Source organism: Alligator mississippiensis, chromosome 10, assembly GCF_030867095.1.
Source record: "Alligator mississippiensis isolate rAllMis1 chromosome 10, rAllMis1, whole genome shotgun sequence".
In the NCBI taxonomy this organism is placed as follows: Eukaryota; Metazoa; Chordata; order Crocodylia; family Alligatoridae; genus Alligator; species Alligator mississippiensis.
Genome location: NC_081833.1, coordinates 52,096,729 through 52,111,652, shown reverse-complemented (window position 1 = coordinate 52,111,652; position 14,924 = coordinate 52,096,729). Strand labels below are relative to the sequence as shown.

The following is a 14,924-nucleotide window of genomic DNA, read 5'->3' as shown; positions in this document are numbered from 1 at the left end:
AACTTTCTCCTTTTTCAGTATCTTTACTACTGGTCTAAATCCAAAGCATTTAACCATCAGTGTGTTAAATGTCAAAATCCACCTGGGATTTTAAAAATGAAGTGATAACTATTTGTTTACTCCTGAATGTTTTGTCCTGTGCATCAGAGACTTAACTTCTTGTGTTAAAAAATGCTCACAATTTTGTGGTCTTTATTAGTAGGTCCCATATGTATAGTCTCAACAATGCACTGTACTCCAGATGACTGTATACTCTTGCATATTACGTACATCGTTCTCCCAAAGGGCTGCTGGCAATTGGAGTGCACATTGTATGTGAAAAATATGGTAAGAGCAGGTTCTGCCACTTACCAGGTAAAAACAGAAGTCAATTCTGTAGTGTTTCATAGGGAGCAGAACAAAGAGCAGGCTTCGCTCCCTAGATGATGCTATCGTACAAAGAAATAACTTGTTTTTGAAAAGCAGATTGTAATACACACTTGTTTTTTTCAAGTCCAAGGTGTGTTGTACATGAGGAAATATGGCACTAAGCATAGCCGTTCTGAATAGATAACTAAATGAAATTCTACCTTTAAGGGCCTAGCAGTTGAATTAAAAAATTACAGCAAATGACGGACATGCTTAATGCTATAAAGAATTCATGCAGATTTTTTCACTTAAGACTGCATTCAAACATCTAGTCAAACGTAAATGGGCCTGATCGTTTACTCTTAGGTCTCTTCTACCTCCAACACCTGCAACACAAGAACACTTGTATAATTAAATCTAGTTGGTAGCCTGTTTTTAGAGAACACCATATCTAGAAGAGCAATGTTTTTGAAGGCTTAAATACTTTTTGGTTCTTACTCTGTGGCTTTTAACATGAATGTTAGAGGTGTGCAAGATTCACTGCAAAGTAAATGGAGTTTTCACACCTGCCCAATATTTACCTGACTGTTTGCAAGTCGTCTTGTTAACTTTCCTCCTGATTCTCTAACAATACGATCAATCTGTTCCTGTTCCCTCTCCAAATTATTGTTTCTTAATTTTTCCTCAAGTAGATCTTTGTCTTTCCTGAAAATAAGAAATAATTTTCTCTTTACCTGCCTTAAACCAGCAAAATCATCAAATCATTTATTAATATTGGCAAGGGTACAACAAAGAAACGCTCTCTGTCAGATTAAAATAACGACTGTTTCTGCACACCAACTAATATACAAAAGAGAGTTTGGCTTGAATATATTTAATGTAATTAAGAAAAATATAATTAAGAAAAATACACATTTGTCTGGAAGACATATAGTTGATTCATCTGCAAATAATTTGGTGCTCTCTGGACCTAAAGCTAAAGACACTTCGGAGTATAAAAGTTTCTCCAATTATAAAGGATTGCCCATTTGAGGCACTCTCATTGCTACAGTGGGACAAAGGACCTAAGAAGGATAATCTTCAGGGGGGGGAAAAAAAAATCAAAAAAAAAAATCAAAAAAAAAATCAAGTAATCGATTCACACGTAATTTTGGGATATTCATGGATATCTAAATTTAGTGTAACTGCTGCAGTTGCACACAGCAGTAAGTGATCACAAGTGTACCTTAGACATCTAGCAGCAAACAGTCAGTACTTGCCATAAGAAACCTCAGATTACATAAGTTTAGATGCAAACTTGCTTATGTCCATCAACTTGCTCCCCACCTTGAAAGTTGGTTGATAAAGATGCATGGCAGTCTGCACAGAATTTGAGGACTGGAGGTAGTCTGGCAATCCAAAACAAGTTCGGAGCTAGAGTTGTTAGATTTAAGCAAAATTATTCAATGCAAAATACAGATATTTTCTAACATGGCTCTAAATGGGCAGTTTTTTCTAATTATTTTGACATTTGGAAGAATCTAGAATAAAAGGAGGAAAAAACCTCCAAGACTAAGTCCTAAGAGATAAGGAATCAGATTATCTTGGAACACACACCAGTGCCAGAAATATATGAGGTTATGTCCACTACTCTGTAGGAGTTGCTTTCTTTCAGTGAAATTAGACTGGGTGTAACTTTAAAATCAGTACTAAGACAATACTTTAATAGCTCTTTACCTTTTTTGTTCCTTGTTGGGAGTTTTAAAGGTTTTTACATCAGTTTCCATAGATTCTTCTTTGTCTTTTGCAAGGACATGATCGTTTTCACCATTTGGCTGCAATTCTGTCTTATCTTTTTGTTTCCTGGTCTTCTGCAGGTCAGCCATGAATTCTATGCTCTGTTTCAAACTCTGAATTCTCTCCTAAAAACATATCAGAAATGTTTATTTCATATCTTTAGTTAATCCTTTTATTACTTAACAGAAAGGCCGAGTTAAATGCCCTCCTTTCAATACTGCCAACTAAAACATGCAATCTAAACAATGGAAAATTAAATACTTGAAACACTAATACATTCTGTATTTAATTGGCAAACTAGCTCTAGCATGGCACCTGATAGTGAGCGAAAAACTCAATTCTATCATTTCTCAAACACTAACATTAATTTTATTTAACTGATTATCATTGGAATAGCATAAGAAAGTCAGTATGGGAAGAAGGTTCATGAGAAAATAAGGGCACTTGATGATCTTTGTTTCCAAGTGGTTACAACTGTAACAGTCACAAATAATTACTGACTACACCAGTTATTCATGTGGCCTATTACAATTTCAAAGTTTTTTCAAGCAGTTTTAACACTGAAAGGTTTTCCTGGGGGACGCCAGTCACCCTGACGTTTGCTGGGAGGGCAATACAGCACTGCATAGGAAATCCAGGAAGTTTTTGGAGAGCGCTGGGGACAACTTCCTGGCCAAAATGTTGGATAGACCAGCTAGGAGCTGTGCTCTTCTTGACATGCTGCTCACAAACAGGTAAGAATTGGTGGGGGATGCAGAAATGGATGGCAACATGGGTAGCAGTGAGCACGAGATGTTTGAGTTCAGGATCCTGACAAAGGGAAGAAAGGAGAGCAGCAGAGTATTGACCCTGGACTTCAGAAAAGCAGACTTTGGCTCCCTCATGGAACTGATTTTTATGGTTGTTGCTCCATCAACTGGAAGGCTGTTGTGCGTTCGGTCGCCGTTGTGATGACAGTAGTTTTGGATTTTCATATAGCAGGGAGTTCTGCAAAATGTGACTGTGGTAATCCTGATCAAACTATGGACCACATAACACTGCCCTCTATACAAATTTGATAGTGACACTGCAGAGATACATTCCCTTTCTTTGAGAGCATTACACTTGTGTGGGCCAGGCCCCGAGCCCACCCTCGTCGCCATGCGCGGCGGTGATTCCGATCCCACTCTGGCCGCCATGGGCAAGCCAGGGACGAACCGGGGTCGTACCGGACCCGTCTCCGGTGCACGCGGGCTGCGGCTGGCAGCCCGGACACGCAGGGTGGGAGAGAGCTGCGAAGTGGTTTTGCACATGTGAGTTAGAATTATTCACGGAGGCGTAATGGTTGATTGAAAAGATTGTTTACTTACACCCAAAGATGGTATCGGTGTAGGCTGGACAAGTTACCAGGCACAGCTCCCGCTTGAACCCTCGTTGGAGGATTCTGACAAAACGATTGCTCCCACAGAGTTTGCTAGGCTCCGCGGGTCCGGTTAAGTTGGGTTCGAAAATTTCCCCGGAGTTATTCAGGCTCTATGGGTCCGATAAGTTTTCCCCGGAGTTTGCTAGGTTCCGCGGGGTCCGAAATTACAGGAAAAGGATACGTCTAGGATTGCACTCAGTGACGGGGAGAGGCGAGAAGCAAAAGCTCCATAGGCTCGGTTCTATTGCCTCTCTTGCCTGCTTAGGGGAGGCGCGTCGGGTCCGCGAGGGTCCACAGCGCTTAGAGATCTTCACACAGAATCTCTCTCTCTTCCTCCCTCCTCCGGCTTGGGCGGAAACTACCCAAGCCTTTTGTACGGCTAGCAAGCCAATCGCTAGCCGCCACGTGTGCCTAAATTAGGAATCGGCCAATAACATGGCGCGGATCCTAATACAAATGGCGGGACTTCTTTGCAATGTGTATCACTACGGTGCAAGAAAGAGATGCACACTGCAAAGAAGCTGCAATCTGGAGGGAAATCCCCCGCTGCACCAGAGTTCTCTAGCAGCAGAGAACTCTACCGTGCAAAGAAAGCGACAAATTTGGCGGGAAATAATTTAGCGGTGCCGAAGCGCGCGCACACAAATAAAAAATCACAACTTTGGGTTGTGACAACACTGGTTAACCTTAAACTTGAGAGAAGACCAAGGGGGAATTTGACAGCAGCCTTTAACTACCTGAAGGGTGGTTACAAAGAGGATGGAGCTAAACTCTTCTCCATGTTGACAGATGACAGAATAAGAAGCAATGGTCTCAAGTTGCAGCAACGGAGGTTTAGGCTGGATACATTAGGAAAAACTCTCTCGCTAGGAAGGTAGTGAAGCACTGGACAGGTTACCTAAACAGGTGGCAGAATCTCCATCCTGGAGGTTTTTAAGGCCCAATTTGACAAAGCCCTGGCTGATACGATTTAGTTGGGGATGGTCTTATTTCGAGCAGGGGATTGGACTAGATGACCTCCTGAGGTCCCTTCCAACCTTAATTTTTCTATGATTAAAAGCATAATCAATTAAATATGCTTTGTACCTAGAAAAGTCACATTAAATGTGCTTTGTACTTAGAAAAGGCCTACTAGAAAATTATGAAGAGACAGTTGCATGTTAGGGGCAATAAGGGGGAAAAATGCAAACACAGACACACAAACAGACCACTAACCAACATAGCTGTGATAAGTAAAATAAGCAAAAGCTCTGACACAGATGGAGCTATATGGACAGAAGTGCTATTTTGCAGTTTAAGCTTATCCACTGGGATACTGGCATAAGAACTTCCAAGATGGAATAAGAGGTTTTAGAGCAGCTTACTGCTACTGATTGCTGACTGTAGCTATACCTGCAAACTTAGTTTTTATGTTGAAAACTGGGTGGGGAGGGGTAGGAGGTTCTCATCTTGTATAATTTTCTTAGTTCCTGGTAGGTTTCTTAGATGAAACTGTTTCAGCCTTAAGAAAAATCATAGCTATTTTAGGCTTGTCATCCAACTATTTATTGAAGCAAAATATTTCTCCCAGTCTCCAGTGTAAACACTAATAAAATGTCAAAGGGCAGATACACTATGCTACAATATTATGATAGATTGAATGTAGGTGCTGGGCTTTGCAGTCCAAGGAACATGAGATTTTTAGTAGTATTATTTTGTTGCTTGAACTTCCCATTTCTAAGATATGCAACAGGAAAGATCAAATTTTCAGTAAGCTGGATCCTGCTTAGAAAAAGAGAGAAGAAGGTTGCAGTGCAGGAAGCAGAGGACTCTTGAACATGCCAATCTGTTTTTCAACTCTGGTGAATACATTTTAAAAGGGCTACTGAAAAATTAGAAGATGTGCCATTAAGAGCCATAAAAATAATTCAGGAGGTAGAAAAGAGGCTGTATATGGGAAGACCTGAATTCAGTCTGGTAGGTTTATCAAAAGAGAAGATGGAGAGGTAACTTGGCTAGTGTCAAAGTACCTTTGCAAAGTAAAAATACTGGATATTAAGGTCTTTGATCTAACAGAGAAACGCAGAGCATGAATAAATGGATAAGAACAGTGATTCTCAACCAGAGTGCCATGGTACCCTGGGGTGCTACCAGATCCTTTGAATGGTGCCACGAGGTATGAAGAGAGAAGCAGATAAGAGCAGGCTCAGGCTTGTCCCTCCCTGGAAGATCCCTCAAATCTACTGCCTGGCCCCTCAACAAGGAGGGTAAGCACTGTAATATATACATTCAGATTTTGAAACAGGGTACCAATCCAAGTCACAAAAGTTAGCGAGAGATGCTTCAAGTCCAATGACAGGTGCCATGAGTCTGAAAACACTGAGGACCACTGGATTAGAAACTGCAGCCAAACAAATTCAAGCTGGAAATAAGTTGAAATTGTCCTGACAAAAAAATGAATTCATAAAATATGTTAAACCAATTGTGAAAGATGTGATATTAGAATACCAAAGAGTGGGGAACAAGCTATCAAAGAAATGGATGAATTATCCATCTTTTAGATGCTTCTTTGGAAGATATGCTTTACCCAAACACAAGTTATAAATGGGTAAGCTGGCAAAACTGTATTTCCTGTATTATATGACAGATCCTGGAAGATGATTCAACAGTTCTTACCTTCCTTCATCTATATGAGCATGTCTGTGACGTTAATTTATATTTATGCAAAAGCAAACTTTAGAGTTAGAAAGTAAAGTAAATCCTTCTCCCAGATATGAATTCCCTGAAACAGAAGTAGCTTATTTGGCACAGATAATGGAAACGTTATAGAAAAGAACAATTCCTTTTGATATCCCTTTGAACTATCTGAAACCGAACACGACATGAAGAGGAGAGATCCTTTAAAAACATTATTTCAGACTGTTTAATAGAAAACATGAGGATCTTCCTACGTCTTTTAAAATAACTACAAAAACATCTGATTATTTATAATATTCCCTTACCTGGCTAAGAATTTTCATCCCTGAGTGCAGTAATTTCTTTGCCGCTTTGTAATAAATGGTGTCTGGTTTATTGTAGATCATGGCATTAGTACACATCAGTTTGAAGTTGTCCTGAACAAAAAATTAATTCATAAAATAAGTTAAGCCAATTTTGAAAGATGTGATATTAGAATACTGATACAATACGAGCCGTGTCTTCAGTTGAAGGTAACAAATCTCATGGAAATTCATAAATAAGAGGATAATTTCATTAAAGCATGTTTTTACTTTATTTAAAACACATTGGCAGCATACAACTCATGGGCTGAATCTGGCCAGAGCTGGAACATTTTGCCTCTGGCTGTACCCAGGCTGGGATGGGGAAAATGCATAGATGAAGTTACACTAAGTGTCAATACACAATATTATTACCACAGAATAATTTACCCTAGATTTTACTTCACAGTCCAAAGCAGACGTGACCAGTTCTCTCAAGCTAGATGCCTGCAGTAGGTGCTATTATAAATCCTGGTATTAGATATGGGGAGGAGTAAGTTTCTACTGAACAAACAGCTGCCCAGGATAAAAATGAGCAGAGAAAGGGACACAACCAGCATACTCACTCCAAAATGTGAGAGAGACTTACACTGAAGTGGAGTAACTAAACACCAGTTTAAGGCTGCGCATTGTAGATTCACTTTATTTTTACTCCAGAATAAAGTTAATACTCAAATATTTAAAACTGTTTAAAAATTAAACAAATGAATTAAAAATAGAAAAGAAAAACTGAATTACTCCTGACCATTTTGTTTTAAAATCGGCCGCTTACCAATAAATCCAGTCAGTGAAATTTTGTAAGATTATACAAAAGGAATATAATTCAATGCAGCCGTTTGGTTTACCAGTACAGAACAGCACCCTAATTATCTCAATTATCTTTTTTATTTTATGATCTATTAGTAGAAAGGAAACATTATGTATGTTTGTTCATTAAGTTGTACTGCTCTATGAAATTAACACTCAACACCAAGAAAACTTGTTTAGAACTATTTTCTGGTTAATTTCATAACTGGATCCGACTACATTTTAAGAACACAAAAATTTGGAATTCCATTTTAAATCATTATTTAAACATTTGCAGACAGAACAATCTTTATATACCTTTATTTGATTGAATGGCTTTTGTTAAATCGCCGAGGGGCCAGATGTTACCTTGGTACCTCAGAGACAGAGGGAAACAAGAAATGCTCTTTGCAGAGCTAACAGTCTTCCACTATGAATCAGTCCTGATGTTTGTGAAGAGGGAAGAAGCCAAAAAGCTGAGAGAAACAGATTGTCTAGATGCTTCTGCCAGATTAAATCTGAACCAGATGAAACAACAGTGAATGTTTTTGTCTTGTTTCAGAGTTCTGAGTAAGAATATGCATCTGATTAAATACAAAATTAAAAAAGGTAACTAATTTAGATACTATCTGCACAAACTGCATGCATGTTACTCAAAAATTAAACTTCTGAGGTTAGCAAGATTTGTGAGATGAGGAACATATTTTATTAGACCAACTTTTATAGTTGGGGGAGATGTCAGACAAGCATTTTGGTATCAAACACCTTATGTTTCATCAAGTCTAAGGAAGTAGTAGTCACAGTCTAAGCTAAGTACAGGTGAGACCAACTGCTTCAGTTTAAGTCAGTTGTGTTAGGGAATTTGGTAATATTGCTACCCTTCAAAATGGTACTTTGCAATATCTGCAAAAGTACACAGGTAACCTCATGATCATTATTGCATGATCTGAGCAGTAATCCTTGTGCATCCTGATTTTTTGCAAATTCAAGTGCGTGAGAAACGCAAACAAAAATTAAGGGCTATGGGTGTAACTCTGTTAAAAAAACAGTTTCTATGATTGTTAGCATGTGTAAACTAGAGAAACACCTATTTGACAGGAACAGAATCATTCCTCTACTCTCCTTGATTATATCTGTTATGGCCTCCATCCTTCCCAGTTTTTTCCTGGATTTTTTGGGGAATCACTTATGTCATGCAAGCAACATAGCGTATAACATTTCTGCATTCCAAAATTAATTTGGGAAGCCTCAAAACATCAATATGATAACTGTGTTTATCCAGAACTCTAAATAGCATCCCTAATCAGATTCCATTGAACATAAGACTGTTCTCAGATGTCCCAGTGAAGGCAAATTCTTTCCCATTGCAGTAGATAAACCAAGTCCTGAAGATTTCAGCTGACCTCTTAAAATGACAGATTTGTTACCGAGACCAAAATAATGTGACAGATATTTGACTGTATTTTTTTAAATTAATGGGAAGTGAAGGCGGTGGTACATACAGACAACTCTTCATGGAGATCACAGGATTAAACCCATTATACAGAAGACAAATATAAAAGAGGCAAGTATTTTTGCAGAGATAATGGGGAAAAATATTAAGAAAGAAAAACTTGATTAATCAGATCCCTCACTTTTTAACAGAAATGCTGTCCACTATAAATGCTACCATTTGATTCCCATACAGAGAAATATGAAACAGAACTGAGGGACAAGCTGATAGTTTCTTTGGACTCTGAAGTAAAGCTTCTTATTGAAACATTCTCTTTCAGTTTTCTACTGACTTGAATATTTTATATTCTTTAAAAGAATTATAGTTAAAAGCCTACATTTTTGTTTGTAATGCAAACTAGGAGATGTAAATGTTAAACTTCATTGACATAATGCTGAAAAGTCATTAAATTATATCATACAAGAAAACTATTCAGATTGGTAGGCCTGAAAATAGATTGCAGATATCCCCATTAAAAAGCGTATGACCTTCTTGAAACATTATTATTCTATGCAATGCTTTAGAAGTTTTTGTTTGTCATCCATTTTTTTTTCTGGACACATACTGAAAATTAAAAAAAAAAAAAATTGTTCACATGCATACAAGTATGTTTGATCAGCAGAAAATACTGCTGAAGCCAGACGCGCTGATTTCTGCCAACTATATATATATCTATCCATAAAGGTGGAGTTCAAGACAACTTAAATGAAAGATTGAATAAGCCAGGATAGTACAACTGCTAGTGCCCCCAATGTCATTTTACCTTATAGAGCAGTATTAAACAATATCTTATAAATACCTTTAATTCTTCAATGGATTGGTAACCATTGTTCTTGATCTTTTCTTTCATGGTACTAAAATCCATTGGATGTTTAATGATCATGGAGTAGCCAGGAGCAATGAAGTCAGTTACAGGAAATGAAAAGAATGAACTTGGATCTTTTCTGTTAAGACATGAAAAAAACACTTGTTTAATTTTAACAACACAGAACATATTGAGATTGGAATTATCAGAAGAAGAAAAACAAAGTTGAAAGGAACCACAGAACTGAAGCAAGACATGTCTCACATCAGTACAATCATTCAGTTTGTTCCATACTTGTAGGCTGACTATTTGCAGGTTCTCTGAGGATTTTTTTTTTTTTTTTAAAAAGGTGAGAAACATTTTGTGTTTCTTTTTTTTAATGGGTATTGCTTTCTAACCAGATCAGAGGGAGAGAAAAGGATTACTTGTACTGGTCTTGAAAGATAAAGTTTATTGTTGCAAAACAAACATATTTTGGTTCTAGTTTAATTTTAAAACTCTTTTTAAACTTAGAACCACTCAGAATCAGATTTTTGTTCAATCTTTTGTAAAGGTCATGATCAGAAAATCCAAAAACAGCTTTCTGAATGCGACAATCACAAGTTGATATTATGCGGTAGTTAAATACGTAAGTTGATGGCTTTGCCTAGTCAGCTGGATTCTACCAAATTTCTTCACCATATATCTTATGCAAGTTTAGTACCTTATCCCAGCTCAAGGTAACAAGCTTGACCTTTCATCCAACTGGAATCAGTTAACTTTAGGGGAGTGCTTTATTTTGATTTGTTGAAGGATATCAGAAAAGGTGCAGCCATAAACCTTTAAAAATGGCAGCCCTGGGAACATCCAAGAGCCCAGTCTGTCAGCAAGAGGGCAGAAGCAAAAAACCATCACATTTTAAAAACACTGATAAGCACATTAAAGAACTAATATAATCAATCATCCTAAATATTTTAACATATAGCCATGTTGACAAAGTAGCATTTATTATTTTTAATCATAGAGCAGTTGGTGAGGTGTCTGCACATTACTGTGTGCGTGTACGTATCTTTGTATCAATGTACTTGAAAGATCTACAGGAAAGTAGCATCGCAATAGGCCAAAAGCAGCTTTAAGTTATTAGTTGAAGAAAGTCTTACACACAGTTATAAATTGAAGGGGAACTTATTTTTTGTCCTCACACAAATGTTACTGTCAAATGTCAAAATCAGATTTGATGCAAGATTATAAGTAGCACCAATGTACTTTTGTGATTGACCTTTTAGAAACACTGATATTAGAGAGAAAGCATGTGCTGGAGTTTATTTTTATTAAAGAGCTGGAGATTATTTTAAATGCTAGTGATTTACACCAAGGCCTGTCTTCCCCTCTTGTGTTTGTCCTCCATTGCCTAAACTGTCTAAATACTGAATTGGCTTTTACTACTTCCTCTTCATCTGAAGACTGAATTTTAAATTACTACCTTAACAAGACAAGGTTCCTTGGGTGAATTTGATATCTTTTATTAGACCAACCCAAATGGTTGGAGAATAGTTATTAAGCAAGCTTTCGGGTTCAAAAACCCTTCGTCAGGCTAAGGACGCTGCAGCAGTTGCTGCGTGCTCTTCCTGGATGGAATGAAAAGTAAACAAGCCAGGGGCTGGGCTGGGCTGGGCACCCTTGTAGTTGAGAAACTGAATTAACTGAACTTCAGTATTTTTAAAACTTGAAAAATTACTACAAAATAACTAAAACTTTTAATTATTGAAAGTGAAACACTTTAAAGCTATATACCATTTTGTGAACCTGATATATGGAGACATCAAGAACCTGGTAACTGAGATTGGTTAGCAAAGCTAGCTTTTCAGCTGGATGCTATTTATCATCTTCACATTTGTAAGGTAGGCACAGGCTATGAATTTTCCTCCCACAGAATTAGGGAAGGCTTTATTTAAGAGGCCTGGTGGCTTCATACCACAAAAACATAACCAAGAAAAGCCCTCAAAAACAAAAAAAACTTTGCTTGACAAACTTAACTTATTAAAATGCTCTTGTTCAGCACTTGACTTTACAAAGCTAATTTACATGTACATTTACATTTTATTTAATCAATCCATAAAATCCCTTCACTTACTTGAAAATTAGGTAAATTAGGTTATTTTTGACAAACATTGTATACTCTTGCACCTGAAGACAACTTATTGAATGCAAATATAATAATGTGTATTTTTGAGAATTAAAGCATTTCTGATAATATTCTTTCCATTTCTTTTCAATGGTCTTTGAAACCAATTAAAACATTATAGCGGATATTTACAGGTAGTCTAAGACCGAAGAAAAGCTAAAGCTGACGCCATGCTTTGAGTATCTGAGTTTATAAGGTTGCCCTAAGTTCCCTTAACTCTCACTCCCTGCCTTTTTGGACGGACGGACGGATGGACACAGAGCAAATCAAGTGCTGACAACAATGTTTGTCAGTTTATGGTGCTGCTGTTGCTAAGCAAAATAACTATCAAGCACCTCAAAACTGACCAAGCCTATAAGCATCACATGGCTTAAAGAACACCTTTTCATGTTACACCCATTAGCAACCAGGTTTATCAAATTCATTTCATCATTCTGGAAGCTAGTAGAGCAAGTACACACCTCTGCAGCTGTCTTATGAGTTGATTCAAAGCTTCTTGAAGTGGTGTTTGTTCTACTTCTACAAAAGAAAAGGGGGCAGGGAAGGAAACAATTACAAAGAGAAACTAAAACTCCTAAAAATGTTATTCAAAACACCTACCTTATGTTAAACTAAATGTCAAATATTAATTTTTTTCCACATGAAAAAGATTGTAGCAGCAAACAAAACTCAGAAACGACTTTAATAATTAGCCTTACTGAATGAGGTAATAGGCATTGTTTTGAAAACACTAAACTAACAGTAGAACTTTATCATGGGCTAGGCTTTTGTTTGTGGCTTGGTGTGCATCTCTTTGTTTGCAATATGTTGCCTGTTATGATATAAAGTGCCAAGTTTTTTTATACATATATGAAGAAACAAAAATGTTTTCAATACTAAAAAACTGGAGTTGCTACAGCAGACTAAACAGCACTCATACAGGCCATTATTGTTGAAAAAAAATTATTTGGCTTTAAAAGCACCACCATCAGACCAAGTACTTCAATTTTTCTTACCTTCTTGTTTTGCTAAAGTACTTGCCAGTGGTTTTTCTGGTGGCAATTCCAGTCTCACAGGAGTCTGACATCTCAGTTCTCTTTCTCCCTCACTCTCCAGGTGTTCCCGATCTCGTTTCTTTTTATCCTCCTAGAAACAGATAGGCAAGTTCAAGAGACGAAAAAAAAGCAAAGCCTCCACAGGCTTTTAGAAACATTCAATCTTAATGTACTAGCTCCACCTGCTGTAAGATAGAGTAATTAACTACATGAACAAGTTTATCTTTTTTTTAAAAAACCCTTTATTTGTGATTATCTGTCAGAGATTTACTGCCCCTTCTTCAAATGAATCCGATTTTTTTTAAAACTCTTGTATTTGGCTTAAGTTGTATCCAATTTTTTTCTAGACCCAAGGAAAAGAATGTTGTGCCTGGAAGGTTGTCTTAACATCTCTCACAAATAAATATTTGGTCCAATAAGAGATTACCAAACAAACCTTGGTCTATGGAATATGCAAGAACCATCACAGATACAACAACACAACAATCCTACCATATCTGTGTATGACAAACTACTCTGTAAAGAGAATCTTTTCCACTAACAGCCAGAAGGATTACAACAAAAAGGACAATAAACAGCTTAAACTTCTGTAAAGAATGGGGAAGATATGTTTAGAAAAAAGTCTGAAAAAGTTGAGATGATATAGCTAATGACTGGGAGGAATAGGAAGAGGAGCTCTACCTAGACAGACTTCTGTATATATACATTTATTATGTTAAAATCCTTGCTCTCTTGTGTGTTCTTATGGTCAAGAATAAATATTGTTTTGAATATGCTACTTGCTCCTTACCAGTCCCAGAAAACCAGAGTGCAGATACTGAACCTAAATCAGGCTTGCTGAGGTAATCAGCAGGGATCCTAGTTTTCTCAAATTAAAAAAAAAAATCCAGCAAATTCACTGATTAAAACGCCCAAAACCTGTGATTAAAATGAACTGCCACTATATATGTGTAAGAATATATGTGTATATAGGTATCAATTGAACACAAGGCTTTAAAATTGTAAATATATCAAAACAATTTGGAAGCTTACCAGTGCCTCAATCACTATAATAAAATCAATTCTGAATACCTATAAACTTTAGTATTTGATTTTGGGTTGTTTTTATACTGGAAAAATCAGAGCTCCCTCTGCCCCCTTTTGCTCACTAGGATGCAGGTTCCAGGACCCCCACCCCTACCAGAGGGGCGCCCCCCAGCTGCCAGGGCTATGCGGCCAGGGACCCAGGTCTGCAGCCCCTTTCCTCCTGCAGCAGCAGCACCCGAGCCCTGGCTGCTGCTCATGGGAGGTGATGGCGAAGCAGAGTGAGAAACCCAGCTCCCTCTCCCCCATGGGTAGCACGGCCAGAGTGGAGCCCATGGGGGAGAGGGAAGGCGTGGGCTGTCCACTGCAGGCTTGGGCTTCTTGCCCTGTTGCCCTCCTCCTGGGGCCTCCACAGCCCAGTGGGTGGGACCTGGTGTGGCAGGGCAGGGCAAGGAAGTTCCTTGCCGCTGGGAGCCCCATGCCACCCTGGTGAGGTGCCCCCTGCCTGCCTGGCAGCAGCGAGGGGCACAACTCTATGCCACTACCCCTGCTGCTGCCATGGAAGCAGGAGGCACCTCACCAGGGTGGCATGGGGCTCGCAAGAAGCTTCCCCGCCCGGCCCCGCTCTGCCTTACCACGCCAGGTCCCACCCGCTGGGCTGCAGAAGCCTCAGGGGTAGGGCAGCAGAGCAGGGAGCCTGAGCCCAGTGGACAGCCCACACCTATCCCCAACTCTTGCCCTGGGCACAAATCTGGGGGCACGTGCCCCCCATACCTACCCGGGAGCGCACACAGCAGCATGGAACCAGCTCCCCCCTGCCCCTGACGAGCTACCCATCCTACTCCTCACTGGGGCCTTGCAGCCACACAGCCCCAACCCCCAAGCACTGTCCCAGCTAGACAGCAGCAGTAGCAACCCCAGCCCTGCCAAACTCCATCCCTCCTTCCCTAAGGTGGCCTCAATCCCCTACCTGCCAGACTTGCCTGTGGGAGCTGTTCTCCAGGCTGCCTGGTGGCAACATACATGCATACGTACACACATGCATATGGTGCACCCTGCCTGACTGCCATCCTCCCA

The 14,924-nt window shown here is 38.9% G+C and overlaps 1 protein-coding gene across 2 annotated transcripts in view; it reads right to left on the bottom strand.

The window, feature by feature from the left end:
* The window catches only part of BRD7 (bromodomain containing 7), a 30,895-nt gene that overhangs the window by 14,310 nt on the left and 1,661 nt on the right, over positions 1-14,924 (bottom strand). Inside the window, exons 3-9 of one of the 2 annotated variants that reach the window (XM_006273210.4) lie at positions 12,786-12,915; positions 12,252-12,309; positions 9,621-9,765; positions 6,508-6,618; positions 2,065-2,249; positions 1,675-1,761; positions 930-1,053 (exon numbers count right to left, since the gene is read on the bottom strand). In XM_006273210.4, the coding sequence (XP_006273272.1) occupies positions 930-1,053; positions 1,675-1,761; positions 2,065-2,249; positions 6,508-6,618; positions 9,621-9,765; positions 12,252-12,309; positions 12,786-12,915 (840 nt within the window). The remainder of the gene's footprint in view (positions 1-929; positions 1,054-1,674; positions 1,762-2,064; positions 2,250-6,507; positions 6,619-9,620; positions 9,766-12,251; positions 12,310-12,785; positions 12,916-14,924) is intronic. The other variant, XM_006273211.4, reaches the window with a different exon arrangement.